Genomic DNA, 15,862 nt, shown 5'->3' with positions numbered 1-15,862 from the left:
TAACCCATCCAGGAAAAAAGCATTCTTTAATTAAGGGAATTTAGTGCTGAGGAAAGGTATGAGATTGATAGCCTTAAAGACTGATGTTTCCTGGTTCTGTCAGCCTACCACACACTCCATTTCCAGTCAATGAGTACTTAATCATGACCTGTGGAGAAGCAACTTCAGTGACGGGTTAAATTTTTGACCCCTCTCACAGGACTATCAACTCAAAGCAGAAGCAGAAGACAAGATAATGCTTTTCAAACAAATATAAGTAATTGTCACAAGTTGCACCAGGAATTGCATTTACCCTGCAGTGCATCCAGTACACAGCCACATCCCAGGAATGTGCTGAATACCCAAATTAAGACAGAGCATTTATGTCAATTTAATGTTAGTGGAACCAACTGCTTCAGCTGAAAGATAATTTAAGATGGAAGTTAGACAAAGGCTTCATACAGAACTTCTAGGACTTGAAATGAAGATTTTAAGGCTTAAAAATGTTTCTTTTGGGCTATTCTGTTGGCAAACTTCTTTTACTCTCCACAAAGAGATTTCTTTTCACACTATCACATTTGTGTCCCAGATACAGTATGTGACAGCAGAAAATGGCTGTACCATCAGGCACATCAGGCGTTGCAGAAGTTAAAATCTTCCTCTGCCAATAAGGTGCGCAGTAAGAAAAGGCACGATGTGAGAAAGACTTCTAATGTCTTATTTTCTAACTTATGGAGGCTGAAGTGCAGCAACTTATAGACTATAAATGAGAAAGACAACTACATTCCAATTACAAAATGCAAAGGAGGAAAACTCACAGACTAAAGACCTGAGCCATTAACATAGGAGCAGTTTGCAGACAGGGTTGCCAAACTGAACAGGAGCTGGAGACCTACTGACTTCTTTGGACAAGTGCATCCCTGAGATCTCAGAAGCATTAAGAGCCCATCTGTACTGTCTATTGGATGAAGCCCCTCTTCCTGAGGAGACCCAAGGATAAAAGTGATGCATCCTATGTGCCTCTGGGGTCTGCACAAACATTTATAGATACAGTGGGAAACAAAGTATTTCTGGGCAAGTAGCCAGTCTGCAATTTGGCCTGCCTGGCCTGATATGGATATGGATAGCGCTTGTTACAGAAATCAGCCTCTCTTCTGCGACCTGTTTAGCACAGTGCAGTTCCCACGCTGTCTCCAGGCAGGTGGTGTTGCCGAAATTCTGGATTCTTAATAATGGTAGGACCCCAAAATCTAGCAGTAATACAAGACTGCATGCAACACACATCAGGAACTAAATTTAATGGTTATTAGCTTAACAGTGGTAGTTTACATGCAAGCACGGTGATAACCATGAGGAGCTTGCAGCCATAGGAACGCATGCTAATAGCTTCAGAAAAGGCCACTGACACAGCCTTTTGTTGCCTGTAACTTCACTGCGCGGGCATTGTTTGTACTCTGACAAGAAGAGAATACATAACAACATGGAGAAGACAGACTTGCTCCTTCACATCCAAGTTCATATTGCAATTCACTAACTGATATGTGCCTGTATTTACACTGCAGGTCTGAGATCCCGTAATATGTCTAGTGGACGTCACATCTGCACAACATGCACCACAAGTGCTGACTTGAGGTGTCCAGCCTTTTGCTGGAGATTGGAAGGAAAGCAAGGTTAGAAAGACTGAATGAAAAGAAACGTCATGCTGAAATTTAATTAAAAGCCACGGGAGATCGTGTCATACATCTTTTGTTAAAATTAAGTGACACTGGATGACTAAACCTTCAAACTTGCTTTAAAAACTTCAACCGACTTTTAAAAAGTTATTCTGAGAGAATTTAAAACGTTATCAGGGAGTATCAAAACATGCAAAACCTTGGTGAAATGCCAGATGGCCTTCCTAAGTCATCTTGACCTTGACTGGCCTTTGCTTAGATTCTCATTTCTCCTTGACAGCCATTTGTACGGACATCTGATAAACAAGGACAGTACACTCCTGAACAAATATGCTGAACTACTTCATGGAACCGAATGAACAGCACACATTTAAGAAAAGATCATTTCAGTAGCTTGCAAGGCTAAAATCTTAGAGGCCAAGAGAAAGCTCCAAATCATATGCACGCACCTGACTGTCGAGTCCGAAGATCCAGTAATGATCACCCGTTCATCGTACTGGAGGCACAGGACAGAACCCGTGTGTCCAGTGAGAATTCGCTTGCATTCCAATGTATTCTTATCCCAGATCTACGATAGCAAACATTCAAAACCAGACAGCTCAGCAAGGTTTTCATCTTTCAGCACCTACTGGTTTGACTGGTCTGTTTTTTACTACAACACATCATCCATAGTGCAGTTAGAACATCTTTAGTGGCATCTGTAGTCTTCTACAGGCTCTTTGGTGCAATACATTAACATCTTTGATATTACTGGCTTTACTATGAACTTCGGTTTTACTCTTCTCATCAGGGTACAGGGCACAGTAATTACACAGCCTGTAATTACTGATGGACAAAAACCTCTGCTAGCGAAGTCTGTCTGTAAGAAAACAGGGTCTCTCTTGCCAGATAAGAGAGGTATTCATGTTGTGCAGGTGTGAGATGGGAGAAGGAGCAGGCTAGGTTACTAACAAGCGACTGAGTAGGTGTCACTGAAATTAGGACGCTATTATTTATGGCATAGACATTGCATGCCTTCAGTATGCCATTTTTGAGCGTTCTCACCTTAATAGTATTGTCTCGTAGGCCACTTACTATCTTCTGATCATCATACTGTAAACAATAAACCCCTTTGCTTGTCTCGCTTCGGCAGTGGATCCTCTGTAAACTGTGCCTTCCACACCGCCAGTTTGACTCTATTGTCTTGAGGAGAGATAGGAGACAAAAAAGAAGTAAAAATAAAGCATGGAACTATCTCCCCCCTTTTTTGCTTATTTGAGAAGACAGCAGGTACTTTTCTTCACACTTTTTCCTGCAATCAGGACCAGACAATGACACACCAGCTTTCTAGTAGACTAGAAGACGTAACACACGTAATAAAATCAATTAAATGGACCAAAACCTGGCAAACATATCATGGCTAAACTCGTTTGTGTTATCTGGAATGGTGAGAGAGAAGTGACTTAAAAGCTTTTTTCTATCTCCAACCTTTTAACCCCCTGTGACTCAAGAACTAAACAACTGAAGAGAAAGTCTCAGTTGAGCTCTAGCTAAGTGCTTATACAAATCTGTCGCAACAGTGCCTGAGCACCGCTTTTGCCATTAGGAAGCTACCAGAACATGGCGTTTGGCTCATACTAGATACAAAGCAGCCATGCTCAGCTGCTTCTTGTTTCCCTGGGTCTTAGGATTGCAGTCTTTAGAATGCACTTTCTCCCTGGCTCAGGTCCTGGTATCTCCCCGTAACATTTTAATAGGTCTCATCTGCACTGGGTGGAGCAAAGTACTGTGGAACAGAGAAAATGAAGATGGGAAGGTGCTGCTGTGACATCTGACGTGCAAGGCGTTAGACGGCATCTGCAAACATCTCATTCAACAATCCAGCTCATCCTCTCTCTTCTAAAGGAGCAGCGAAGCCTGGAACTTTATTTAACTATCCCAGATCTACAAACTCCAGACAAACACAGACACACCAGATTTAACAAAATATTTCACTCGAACAAAATATTCTCAGAATTTCAGCATGATGAATAAATCAGGGAGATTAAAAAAAACCAAACCATCAAACACCACCACATCTGGAAGCTGTTTCTTACCTCTATGTCCTGTATAATTTTGGGGTAAAGTGCTCTGTAGAAGGAGTTGGGTGGTGCAGTCCCATCAGGAGGTTTATTTTTAAATAGATATTGTCCCCTGGAAGACAAAGAACACTTCCACTGAACACAAATCACGTTTCAGCATTTTGGAGAACGCTCCTCCTGGCATTTTACAAATGGGTAACCACTGTTGAAAAGCACAGATAGATTTATAGTCAAACCTCATTTACTCAGTAACACGGGGTGGTTTCTTGTGTGTTTGCCCTGCAACATGTCAATGTTGCATTTTGACACCGAAATACTCATGAAAAATCTGTGCCTAGTCACTTAGGGAAGGGAAATATATTACCTATCATGGACATGAGCCCATTCAACTCAATAGGAGGTGAGAATTGCTCATGCCCACAACACACATACCCATACCAGAGGTCACCTTTCAAATAAAGTGTACAAAGAAAATGAAAGAAGACAAGGAATCCTCAAAGTCACTATGCTTTCAAGGTTAGCTTTTATCTGCATTAGCAGGAACAATTTCAGTTTTGGTACATGGACATTTTACTGCTACTACTATATTTTGGTAAGCAACACTTCATCTGTAGTGCCTCCCTCATTTCAACACTGATTCGGAATACTCATATCCCAAGCTAGATTTTTGCTCCAAAAAAAAAATCCGTAAATGGCAATCACTACCTGCTGTGTAAAAAACTTTAATTCCTCATCCTGAAGTTAAGAAGCCACCAAACACGGTGTGGAAGCTAGTAAACCCCACCATGGGCGTACTAACTGCTGTTCTGCCTGGCAACATGCCTCACAAAATGGAGAGAGGCACAAATGCCTCCGAGTGTAATCCTGGCATCAGAGGCACAGAGTTTATACTGGGCCAGCTCTCCACTTCTCCCTCCCTTGCTCCATTATGGCATAATTAATTGTTCAATACTTCCTAGCACATTTCTTTCTTGTCCTTTCCATACAGTATACCTTGAAACTCATTCGAGAGACTGTACATTAGCTGCCCTGATATACTTGAACTAGGGAAATCAGAACAACGTACCAAAATTTTTAGGTTATAAGGTGGTAGCAAACTACAGGACTAAAGAACAAAATAACAAATGCTCAAGAAAGGAATTTTTGATAATTCTTTAAATAAAGTACTTTAAGTGTGACACGAGAGAAAGGTGCTTTCTACTTTGGACAGAGCAATCATCTGAGTCTTCAAATACAATGACCAGCAGCCACTCGTATGGGGACAAACACACGTGAGGAACAGACACACGGATGCAGGCAAACCGCTAACTAGATGGTTGCCTATTTACTGTGATCCAGTCTGCAAGTGCATACAAGAAAATGAAAATTATTGTCCCAGGGAGACAAAAACCGCTTTGGAGATACAAATAATACCTAGGACACATCCTGGAAGACTTGGGGTAAGTAGCCTATGTGCCTGAAAAGCTGTCAGTTGTTTGCAACTTTACCAGCTGACCTAATTCAAGGTCTTGTTGCTACCTATAAGCCCTGCCTTGCTGCATGTAGAGTCAGTTGTTTACAATTCAGCTTCAGGATTGCTTGGAATTTCCACAGCTCCCAGTGGCTGCTGTGCTGTGGCTCTGGGATAAAAGGAACTATTGTTTGCAGGTTTTGATGACTGGCCAATTCAATCAAGTATTCAGATGGACACAAACATGCCCAGATTTTGGGCTTCTGTTTTATATTTCTCTAAATCTGCGTAACCCTTATTGTTGCCCGACAAGCTGTCAGTGAAGGCTACCATGCTGCGGAACTGGGTGTTTCTGCTGTAAACCACGAGCTGCAAATGCTGAAATCAGGCAGCCCATGTGCAAAGCGAGGAGCTGTAAGCAAATAACACCAGTCATCTCTCTCTCATTCTGAACTGTCCAGTTAGTCACCTCCTTGTGCCATGCACAGCGCTGGGCCTGATTATTAAGCTATAAAGCTCTATATGGCAGAGATGACATTACACTGGATATTTCTTGTCTGCCTCTCTTAACCACCCCACCGTGCCTGGAGTGGTATCTTCCAGAGCTAATCAGAGGGCAATCGGAAAGACCGGGCACAACTTGCTCCTGTTGTATCAAAGTGACCTCCAGGACACAGTGTAAACCTGAAGAAGAGGTGCAGTAACAGGGGGTGCCTGTCCTTTGAGGCGAGAAGCAGGATTTTGCAACTGGTTTTCAGCAATGTCATGTGTCTGTATGACTAGTGATCAGTGCTAATGTTATTTCCGAAATCTGGAGGGAGCAACTGGAGAACTATCAGCTATGATCTCTGACAAAGTGTAGAGAATGGCTAAAGTTCCACAGAACAGGGAAAAGACAAACGTAGCTCTTGCACTGAAAAAAAAGGGAAGAAGGTAGACCCAAGGGAACGGTGGACCATCCAACTCAACTTTGACAGCTTTGACAGCTTGGCAGTGTTCTAGAGCACACCATCAATCAGATGAGCGCCTAGAAGATGACAAGGTCACAAACAACAGGCAACAATGACCAATCCAGAATACACCATGTTAAACTGACCCAATTTCTTCTCACAGGCTACTCTCGCGACTTAGTTAGAGAAGTACGATCTTGGAAAAGCTTAAGGGTGGACACAGAAATGACTGGAAAGCACAGTTTACTGATGGTGCACTGTCAAACAGTCAACTGGGATCTCGCATGGAGTCTATCCTACATGTGTCATTATTGAGCATTTTCATTAATGACAGAATGGAACAGGGAGTGCATTTATTCCCTGGCCAATGATACTAAAGGTAGGAGAAGCTACAAGCACTTTGGACAACATGATTAAACTCGTAATGTTCCTGACAAAATGGAGAAATACCAAGCAATAAATAGAATCTAATTTGATATGGACAAGTGCCAAGTTCACCACTTAGTAACAACACAAGCATGCATGATGAGAAATAATGGCTAAGCAGAACTTCCACAGAAAGAATAACTAGAAGTTTTCTAACAGTATTGTACCATGGTTTAAAAAAAGCGCATGTTCTATCGGAAAGCATAAAATGGAGCGTCCTCTATATGGCATGCAAAGCAATGCTTCCCACACCACCCAACTCTGATGATGCCTCAGAAGAAGTAAGACACCCAGCCGATTACACCATCCTCCAAGAACGGAGTAGTGTAACCAGGGAGGATCTAAACAAAGAAAACCAGGAATGACAAGAGGACAAGGAAACACAGGATTATGGTTAGTTAGTGCATCCAATATGTAGGAAACACGATCATCTTCCAACATGCAAAAGATTACTGCAAAAAGGAGAATGAGCAACTGTCCTGTGTGTCTGTGTAGGCTAAACATAACGTGCCGAACTGTACCTAGGAAGACAGACTAGATTTTAGGAATATCTTTCTAACATTAAAGTTAGTGAAACAGTGGAATTGCTTGCCCAGGCATGGCCCGGGGAATCTTCATCAGTGAAGGTTTTTAAGAACGAGTTAGACAAACATCTGGCATGACTTAAGAGAAAACTGGCTCTGCCTTTGGGAAACAGGAGGGACTAAACCTCTCAAGGTTCTCTTTGGAACTTACTGTGACCTCAACAATACAGAGTGAAAACAGAAGCCCTGGAGAGAACAAGGCACTAAAATGGATGCAAAAGTTACCACTGTCATGCTTGTGTTTATTTTACACTTTTTATAAACATCACACTGTTGGAAGCAGATCAACATAGTATTTATTTTTAAAGGACGTTTCATAATCCTTATTTACTATCCTTTACTTCCTGAGACAAACAGTATAACAAAATTAACCTTAAATTGGACTCTTTGTTTGCAACTCTGTATCTTTTTCTTTTTAATAGCAACCAAAATGCCTGAGCTGTCACTTTTATCTTGTTTATGAAATATTCATACCCAGCTTCCTTTCTGCCAACATCCTAGGGACACCCTTGGAAGAGAAAATTATGTATTAAAGGACATACCCCTGAGAGGGAAAGTTCTAATGAAATGTTAACAGAGCAGCTTCAAACTTGAGTGAGACCCACATTGTAGTAAGGCTATTCCAGATGATTATTAACTAATCTATCTGCATTTCTAAAGTCCCCTATTCTCCGTGGTACCTACCCTCAGCTTCCAGTTTGAAAATTAAACAGATATCTAATAGTGAAAATCTGCTGAGGAAAACAAACAGACCTATCAGGAAACAACTAATTCATAGCACATGCTGCCCCACTGCCACCCCTAAAAAAGCTCTTCTGCTCCGAACTGCTGACTAGTTTAGTGTTCCCCTGGGGCATACACAGCTTCTTAATTTGAACTGAATGACAGCTGGGTGTAAAAATCTCAGTCTGTGCATCTCACTTGTCACAGTGGTATAAGAGCGTGATCAGATGAGGAAGGTGAGGAAAAAGCCCCCACGTTGCCCGCATAGACAAATGATACCTTAACTCCCCAGCCTCTGACTTTTGATTTAAGCAACTGTTAGGTTTGGAACCAGCATGATGTTTCGGGGTGCTAAATAACCCTCTTCAAACACGGTTTGGAACACACAGCACCTACTGTCCTGAACGGGGGCAAAAGAGATGAAGATGCAGTTTCCTCACCATCCTCTCCTCTCTGACAAGCCCCTCCACAGGGAGTCTGTCCTGACCATTCTCTCGATGAGCTTCTTCCACAGCATGCCGTCCGACGTCACCCGGTACCACTCCTTGCACACCAGCTCAGCAGCACACAACGATTTGGCATCCAGGTATGACAGAATGTTCTCAGCAATGTGATCCAATCCCCGAGCTGGGGGAGGAAAAAAAAAGAAAAAAAGGATTATTTGCTGGGGAGACAAGGAGTTTAAAACAACTCCCCTTGATAGCACAAAGATACCCTCTCTTTCCATCTACTCTTCTGCATGCAGAGCTGGACCAAATGCACAGAAGAGCATTTGCGGCGAAGTTCAGGAGTGAACAGCGTTCTCCAACTTCCTTTGGATATAACACAACAAGTCATTAAAAATAATAAAGAATCCAAGAAGTCATTCCAATCTATTTCGATGGGTTTTAGCACTAGGGGGATATTCTATGGATGGCATTTCCAACTCAGCGACGCAGCCCCCAAAATCTCTCTATATTAGGACCATTTCTCATCTCACTGCTACAGCTGTTCTCATGTTCCAACGGCTCAAAAGCTGTTTTTGCTAAAGCAGTAGCTTTTAAACGTAATGAAGAAAAAAATATATATTCCCAATGTGTGCCCTGAAGGGTAGTGGTACCTTTAGACATGGGGGAGGGAAAGATATGCAGATGCACAGGGAAAGTGGAGAGGGAAGGAGAGGCTGTGTAAGAAGAAAGTGAAGCAGGTTTGCTAGTTTCATTTATTTTAGTGGGTGGAGGAAAAATATGCACCCAAATGGTACAATTTGCAAATATTTTTTGGTGTGAATACCAGGACTGGCTTTGTTTCAACATGGCTGGAGTGCAACGTAAAGCAATTGTCTGGTTAGCACTGAGCAGCCCCATGTAAAGGCTGCGTAGCTGGGGGCCAGGGAAGGTTATGCTACGTTTCTTAACTGGATGGAGGTATCCAGTAAAAATGTGCTCTTACCCACTCAAATTTAATCACCAGCAAGACTTCAGAAAAATAAGATGCCTTTTAAATGAGATATTGCACAAATACAGGTTCTGTTGGAGGCTGTTTAATTCACAAGCGAGACGCACCATCGAGAGATTATCTCACGTCACCGGTCAAATTTCAGAGCCTTTGTGAAAGTTGTAGTTTAGACCCCATTATCCCTCAGGCATAACTTTCAAACCAACCAAAAAGGAAGCGTGGCAGATTGGCATTTCATGCATCTTCCCTCTGGTTCACATTTGGGACAGAGTTAAATATGTCTTTTCTTGCTTTTAAAACAACAGCCTCAAAGACCAGGTCTTGCTTGTGACAGGGTGAAAAAAAAAAAGTAGCAAGAGCATTTTTACAGTCACATGTCCATACTTCTGCAAACCCAAACTGGGCGCAGTCAGCTGATTCTGATCAGAGTTCATCAGATACAAAAGGCCCAACCTTTGTTTTTGTTAACCGAAAGATCTCAAAATTATCTCCCAATGCATGAAAACGAGAAAAGTCAGCAGGCCGCCTCTCGCTTCTTTCAGACATCCTACATTTCTAATACACTTTAGGTGAGACATTCTGCCCAACGTTTTATGCTGCCATTCATACACAGAAAAAGCACCTGAATGATACCATGCACAACCACAGAGTGCAGAGAGAGGCCTGACATTTCTTATCTTTATAGATGCAAAATTAGATGTCAACCTGCAAAATAAAAGCATCAGCAGCCTTTATTATGTATTTAATCTGAAAAGATATACACAGACACTACAAAAAATTCTTTAAAGAAAGAAAAAAAAAAGAGCGTTTGTAAATTTAGATTGACTCTACAGCAATGTGTGGGAAGAGAGATACAATGTTTTAGTGAAAGTGAACTAGAATTTGCAGGAATTCCGCAATTTGGTAGGGCAGACATGGACATCGTGTCCCGCTGCTTCCTCACCTTGACACCCGCAGCCCTGAGCTCTCTCCACAGGGTGGAAATAGCATATTTGTTTTCCCAGACTGTGATGCTTCCAGTGGGCCCAAAGACATTTACAGACCCACCAGAACATTTACAAATGCCTGTATCCCTACTGGTGGCTTTATGTAACCAGCATGACAACAGCGAATTCTTTTATATGGGGAAAAGACTGGTGGCTTTAAGAAGCCACCAGTCGGGGGCACAGCAATCTTCGCCCCCAAGTCTGCCTCTGATCCACCTGCCCTTTCTGGATCATCAGTAGCTGCACTTTAGATCTTGCTGCAACGAGGTGTTATACCTACTTTTACAACTGTAAGCCATCCTCTGCCATTGATTCTACACCCTTCGCAGAGAAGGAATAACTACCGTTTTGGACTCTTCTTCTCACGCTTACGATAAGCGGAAGGGCAGAGCTATTTTATCCTGGCTGCAAACTCAATTTTATTATTATGTTTCTTAGGAACAGCACAACTCAGAGACATATGTCTTACAAAGCATCGCTTCTCTAAAAAAAAGAAATCTCTGCTTACAAAAGTTTTTGCTAAATCGATGTGAAACACGATTAGCCCTTCAGTCCTCCATACCAACAAGAATGTTTCAGTTATTTCACACATGAAACCCTTTTAAAAATGACTTTCCTCATAAAAAATGTTAAACAGCTTGGAAATGCTAAGCAGAGCCCTTATTTTTCAGAAACAGAACAAAGTTTGTTAAGTACACAGTTAAGCTGCATTTTTCAAAAAGCCTTAATTCTGTCCAAAGTACCTGGGAAAAATATTCTGAGCTAATTTTACTCTACGTTAGTAAAGTGTGCTCATGATCTAAAACTACCTTTAATTCTGGTCATTCTTTGGGACAGTGCTAGGAGGACAGAGATAAGATGCCTCATGATTTTGAAGTAGCTTTATTGTTTATTTACTCGAGGGGGAGAGCAGGAGAGAGGATGAAGGAGTAAAAAGGAAACCAGAATACTGAACACTTGAGAATTTCAGAAAGCTAAAAAATACAAAGAGTTTAGGGTTTTTTTGATTATGTGACTTCATTTGAAATTTTAGGTTCTTTCCTAGGCAGTTTCTTACCTTGCCCTTACCCATTCTGCTCATTAGAAACCTGCCTATACTCAGGACATCCTGCACAGACTACAGAGCCTGCGCCAGTGCAATTCCTTGCCATTAATTTTCTCCCTTAGAGCTATATTCACTAGGACATCAGCACTTTGCAAATATGCAAATTGATGCACATACATTATTTAAGCACACAGTTCCCACAACTATTCAAATACTCGGATACGATTCCTATCTGTTCTGCATTCCAAGAAAGTAAAATTAGCTGCTTCCTGGGTAACTGAAAAAAACACTTAACAAATACGGTATGGCTAGGAAATTCTGAGTGCCTCTGAAAATATTTATATCATTTGTCAAAATTTTCAGAAAAAGGCCTGTAGGATGAAATTAAGCAAGTGCAAATGAGAAGCGTTAGTTTGGTTTGATGGAGATTTGTGGAAAAATTTCTGTATGTAACTATATGTATACTTCCACGTTAAAAGCAGGGAAACCAATGCACTTGCAAAATAACTCTCTGCTTTTCTGAAACAGAACAGCTCCACAAGTTATAATGCTGCTCTAAGTACACGAGATTATTGCCACTGGACTACTAAAAACTAACATAAAGCAGGTACTTAGCATAACTAAGATTTTTTTTTAATGCTACAACAGCCATTTGATTACTGGGCACAATGAGCTTAAAAATCCAGTCAGTCTACGTATTTAACTTCATAGCAAAACTCCTGCAGTGCCTTTATGCTTTGTACAATTCGCAGTTAAACGTGCTTTTTTTCCATCTTTAAACCCTAGAACTTAAATGTCATGTTGAGAAATCCCTTCTGAAGAATGATCAAATGACTGGATCGAACAAATTGTCAGGGTTCAGCACTTCTCCAAAGGCATCAACAGAACAAGTGTTTGGCAAGAAACTCCTCCCTTCAACTAGTTATTTAGAGACAACACCTGGAGCATTTCTTGCTCAGGTCCATCTGAAACTAAGGAACTACACCATGGGAATGCTAATCTATTAATTGTCTATCTATTTATCCACAGAGGTATGATCTACCGGTCTGAAAAAAAGACCGAAGAGCCAGGAATTTCTGTCTGGTTCTGAAACTCTATTGCTGTATATATTTGATCTCCCACTGCCTCAGTTTTCCCATCTGTAAGACCGGGCCAACACAAAACTGCACGTACACTACTTTATGTGTGCCTTCTGTGAGAGGCACCAAGCGCCACATCTCAGAACAGCTGGGACAATATTCTCAATGGAAAGCACTACAGAGGCGCAAAAAATAGTACATTTCCATCCTTTAATCTTATGTCCTCCATTCCCTATTAGCAATAAACACATAATCAAAGTGATGGCTTCAGGAAGGTATTTTACTAGGAAAGAGAGAAAAAAAATCTAACTAAGAAAAGGGGAAACCTCAGATGAGCAACCAAAAAGAGTAGTAGTTTTAATTTTAAAAATATTCGTTATTCATGCATTGTTCTGGGCATTATGAGTACAACTACCTGCCCTGTGGCTTGCGATGATTGTCCTTACAATACATATATGAGCTTTCATTTACTCCTAACCAAACCATGTTGGTATTAGATAGAATCATAGAATTGCCTAGGTTAGAAGGGACCTTTCAGCTCACCTAGTCTAACCATCAACCTAACTCTGACAAAAAGTTAGTTAGATCATGCCTTGAGAGACAGTAGGAATACAAAATAAAATATTACTACATTTCAAACTAGTATAGAGCTTTTCTTTCAAAAGGTATCCTCTGTTTCGCAAACTAACTCTGGAATAGACCTCTCCAGCAGGGTAGGCGAGAGCAGAATAGTTTCCTGAAAGCCAAGATGGAGCAGCAAGCTCCCTCTGCCTGCAGAAATACCTGGCAGTGCAGTGATGAAGTCCCGCTGTAACATGGGTTTGAGGTATGAGTTTATATGTCCGTGCTGGTAGTGACACATCTGGGAGATGAGGTGCTCCACAAACTCCACCTGGTCAGACTCGGACCACTGTTCAAAATACTTGACGCAGAGTTCCTTCTCCTTCTCATAGCTCGCAGACAGCTTTCTTTGCTTGGGCACAATCATACTGGAAGTGCCATTGGCAAGTTTTGTCTGTAAACAGGAAGGAAAGAAAAACTCAAATCATCCATATGGAAAGAAGCTCACGATTCTATGATTTTTTGTGGGGAAAAAAGCAGAAGGAAAAAGCACTCTGATACATAAAGTCGGCTGAGGCCATGTATCCCATTTGGTGGCGTCACCTGGAGCGCAGCCACCGCGAGCCATAACCCCTGCAGGACAACACACTGGCTCATGCCAGAGCTGCACACAAAGGACTCTGGTTAGGTGGGAAACCATAAGTGGCAACTTAACCCAAACACAATTTTATTTACATCTTGCAGACAGTAAAATGCATTTGGATTCCTACCCTACAGTTACCAGTTACTTCAATGCACCAACAGAAAACTGCATTTGTATTCTGTTTTTTTTTTTTTCTAAAGAAAGGACTGCTGATAAAATTCATAGGAAATACATTAAATGGATGAGAAAAAAATTGATAGTACTTCTTTTGAGTATAAAATTGTACCTTGAGAGCAAAGGCAGCTAAAACACACCCTGATATTTGGTATGTCCTTTTTTTCACAGAGTAAGAGATTTTCAACTTTCTGAGCACTGTTAGTATCTTGTCAGAAGGACTCGGCTCAAAGAAGAGTTTCAGGGACAAAACAAAACACTGACATTTCAATTTACTACTTGATAGCAAGACATAATTTCTGCTTTCTAAACAATTTAACTGGAAAAATAGTGCACATTTTGCATTGCAAGGATATATTTTGTCCAAGTAAGATTAACTGTTTGCTGGGAAATTATTTTCTTTCCCCGTAGTGGTCAAAGAGTTTGTATTAAATGCTGAAAACGTGATTTTTTCTCTTCCACTGCAATGGTTTAACATCAGACAGGAGACAACAGAAACAAACCGCACATATCAAAATATATAAAACACTGATGTAGGGATGCCACATTTCTTTTCTACGATGATAATTCCACGCATCAACCTCACCAAGAAACCTTATTGACTTTAAGTGAAAAAACTAGTACCTAAATCTCTCTGCAAAGATACCTAATGATCTAAAAGAAATCCACGGATTAACTGATTTTACAGGAAAAGAAAAAACAACAAAAAAGTCTTTTTTCAGCAAGTGCCAGAACAGTGAATTATTTAGACACCACAAAATCTGGTTACCAAAACTGTGTTTAGAATGCAGGAATTCCTCATTTCTCAGGAGTAAACAATTCTTGTATTTCAATACACTCCGCAACCCTAAGAGCAATCCAGAGTCTGAAACACCAAAAAGCTTGTAATGTGAAAATTTACTCAAGTTATCGCCACTTACATTTAATTTTCTAAAGAAAATCCACCTAAATACTCTTTTCAGCATTTCCAGCAGAGCTGGACAGAGTGCAGAAAAAGACAGTAATTAGCTGTCATTTTTAGCAAGTGGTTTCTCCTATTTCTGAATCATGGTTTGACTTCAGTTTCTTTGAGAAGACAGAACATGGAGATCACACCATCAGTGCTCAATTCTGCAGCCCAGGGTTTTCAACCTTACTTTTAACCCCAGTCCTCCCTGTGAATTTCTGTGTGTGTCCAGTAGGATCGTGCAAGACAAGAGCTATGACTGAGATACACTATTTCATTCGGTCACCACATGGAGAGCACTGACCGCAGGTGAATCACAGACCCAGTTACTGGGCAGAGGGAAAGAAATACTCTCTCTTGGGCCAACTTTTTATACAGAGAAATCTCTAAAGGGACTGTGCACTTGAAATCCTAGGTGTGAAAGGCTGGAGTTATTCTAGCAAAGTCCACAGTAGGCAACAGCCTGGCAAAAAGTGATTACCAACGGACTGCACTGAACATCGGTCTTAAGGGATTCTGGTCATTCTTCCTGCAGTTAAGCTGCCTGCAAAACAGACCCCCCTGTAAAAATGCTGGACTAAGACAGCGGAGAGATGCTGTATTCTACAAGCTTGATCTCATTTCATTTCTCATTTTGTTTCCTGTGCTTTTTCTCTACAAAGCATTTTTAAAAAACCTTTACTTCTGCCTTTTAATTTGAGAGATTGTGAAGTCTGACTAATATGCTGAGCTGGAGCGGAGCCGACAGCTGACGTGCAAAGACCACAAAAAGGGCAACTCCTTTCACGGGGTGCCACCGTGTTCCAGCCCTTCCTTGCCTCCTGAGCACCCTTCTCCCAGCAGCCTTCAGCCCCCCAATTACCTCTAAAACACGGGCTGGGGGTATCAAACAGAAGCTGCAACATCTGCAAAAACAAGTAATGGCTTATGTGTGTTCAAACAGATGGCTTAGATGGGACAGAGCAACCCATTTTGCCTGGATCCCAATTGAATACAGGTCTCTTGGGTGGGAATAATGAGTAAATTAAAAAGTTCATTGACCAACACTCGTAACAGCTCTGGAAGGCAAACTCCAGGTTTATATAGTGGGTCTGCTAAGAAAAGCACTATACGTATTCCAGTGTTTATGTCCAAATTAGCAGACAG

The 15,862-nt window shown here is 41.3% G+C and overlaps 1 protein-coding gene across 11 annotated transcripts in view; it reads right to left on the bottom strand.

Annotated features, from left to right (window-relative positions):
* BTRC (beta-transducin repeat containing E3 ubiquitin protein ligase) overlaps positions 1 to 15,862 on the bottom strand; it is a 124,247-nt gene that overhangs the window by 16,983 nt on the left and 91,402 nt on the right. For all 11 annotated transcript variants that reach the window (XM_063337586.1, XM_063337590.1, XM_063337588.1 and 8 more), the window contains 5 exons: positions 13,176 to 13,407; positions 8,286 to 8,472; positions 3,728 to 3,824; positions 2,697 to 2,834; positions 2,102 to 2,220 (listed from right to left, as the gene is read on the bottom strand). In XM_063337586.1, the coding sequence (XP_063193656.1) occupies positions 2,102 to 2,220; positions 2,697 to 2,834; positions 3,728 to 3,824; positions 8,286 to 8,472; positions 13,176 to 13,407 (773 nt within the window). The remainder of the gene's footprint in view (positions 1 to 2,101; positions 2,221 to 2,696; positions 2,835 to 3,727; positions 3,825 to 8,285; positions 8,473 to 13,175; positions 13,408 to 15,862) is intronic.

This window comes from Chroicocephalus ridibundus, chromosome 6 (genome assembly GCF_963924245.1).
Source record: "Chroicocephalus ridibundus chromosome 6, bChrRid1.1, whole genome shotgun sequence".
Lineage (NCBI taxonomy): Eukaryota > Metazoa > Chordata > Aves > Charadriiformes > Laridae > Chroicocephalus > Chroicocephalus ridibundus.
The sequence above is the reverse complement of the archived record's forward strand: the minus strand, read 5'-3'. Positions and strand labels throughout refer to the sequence as shown.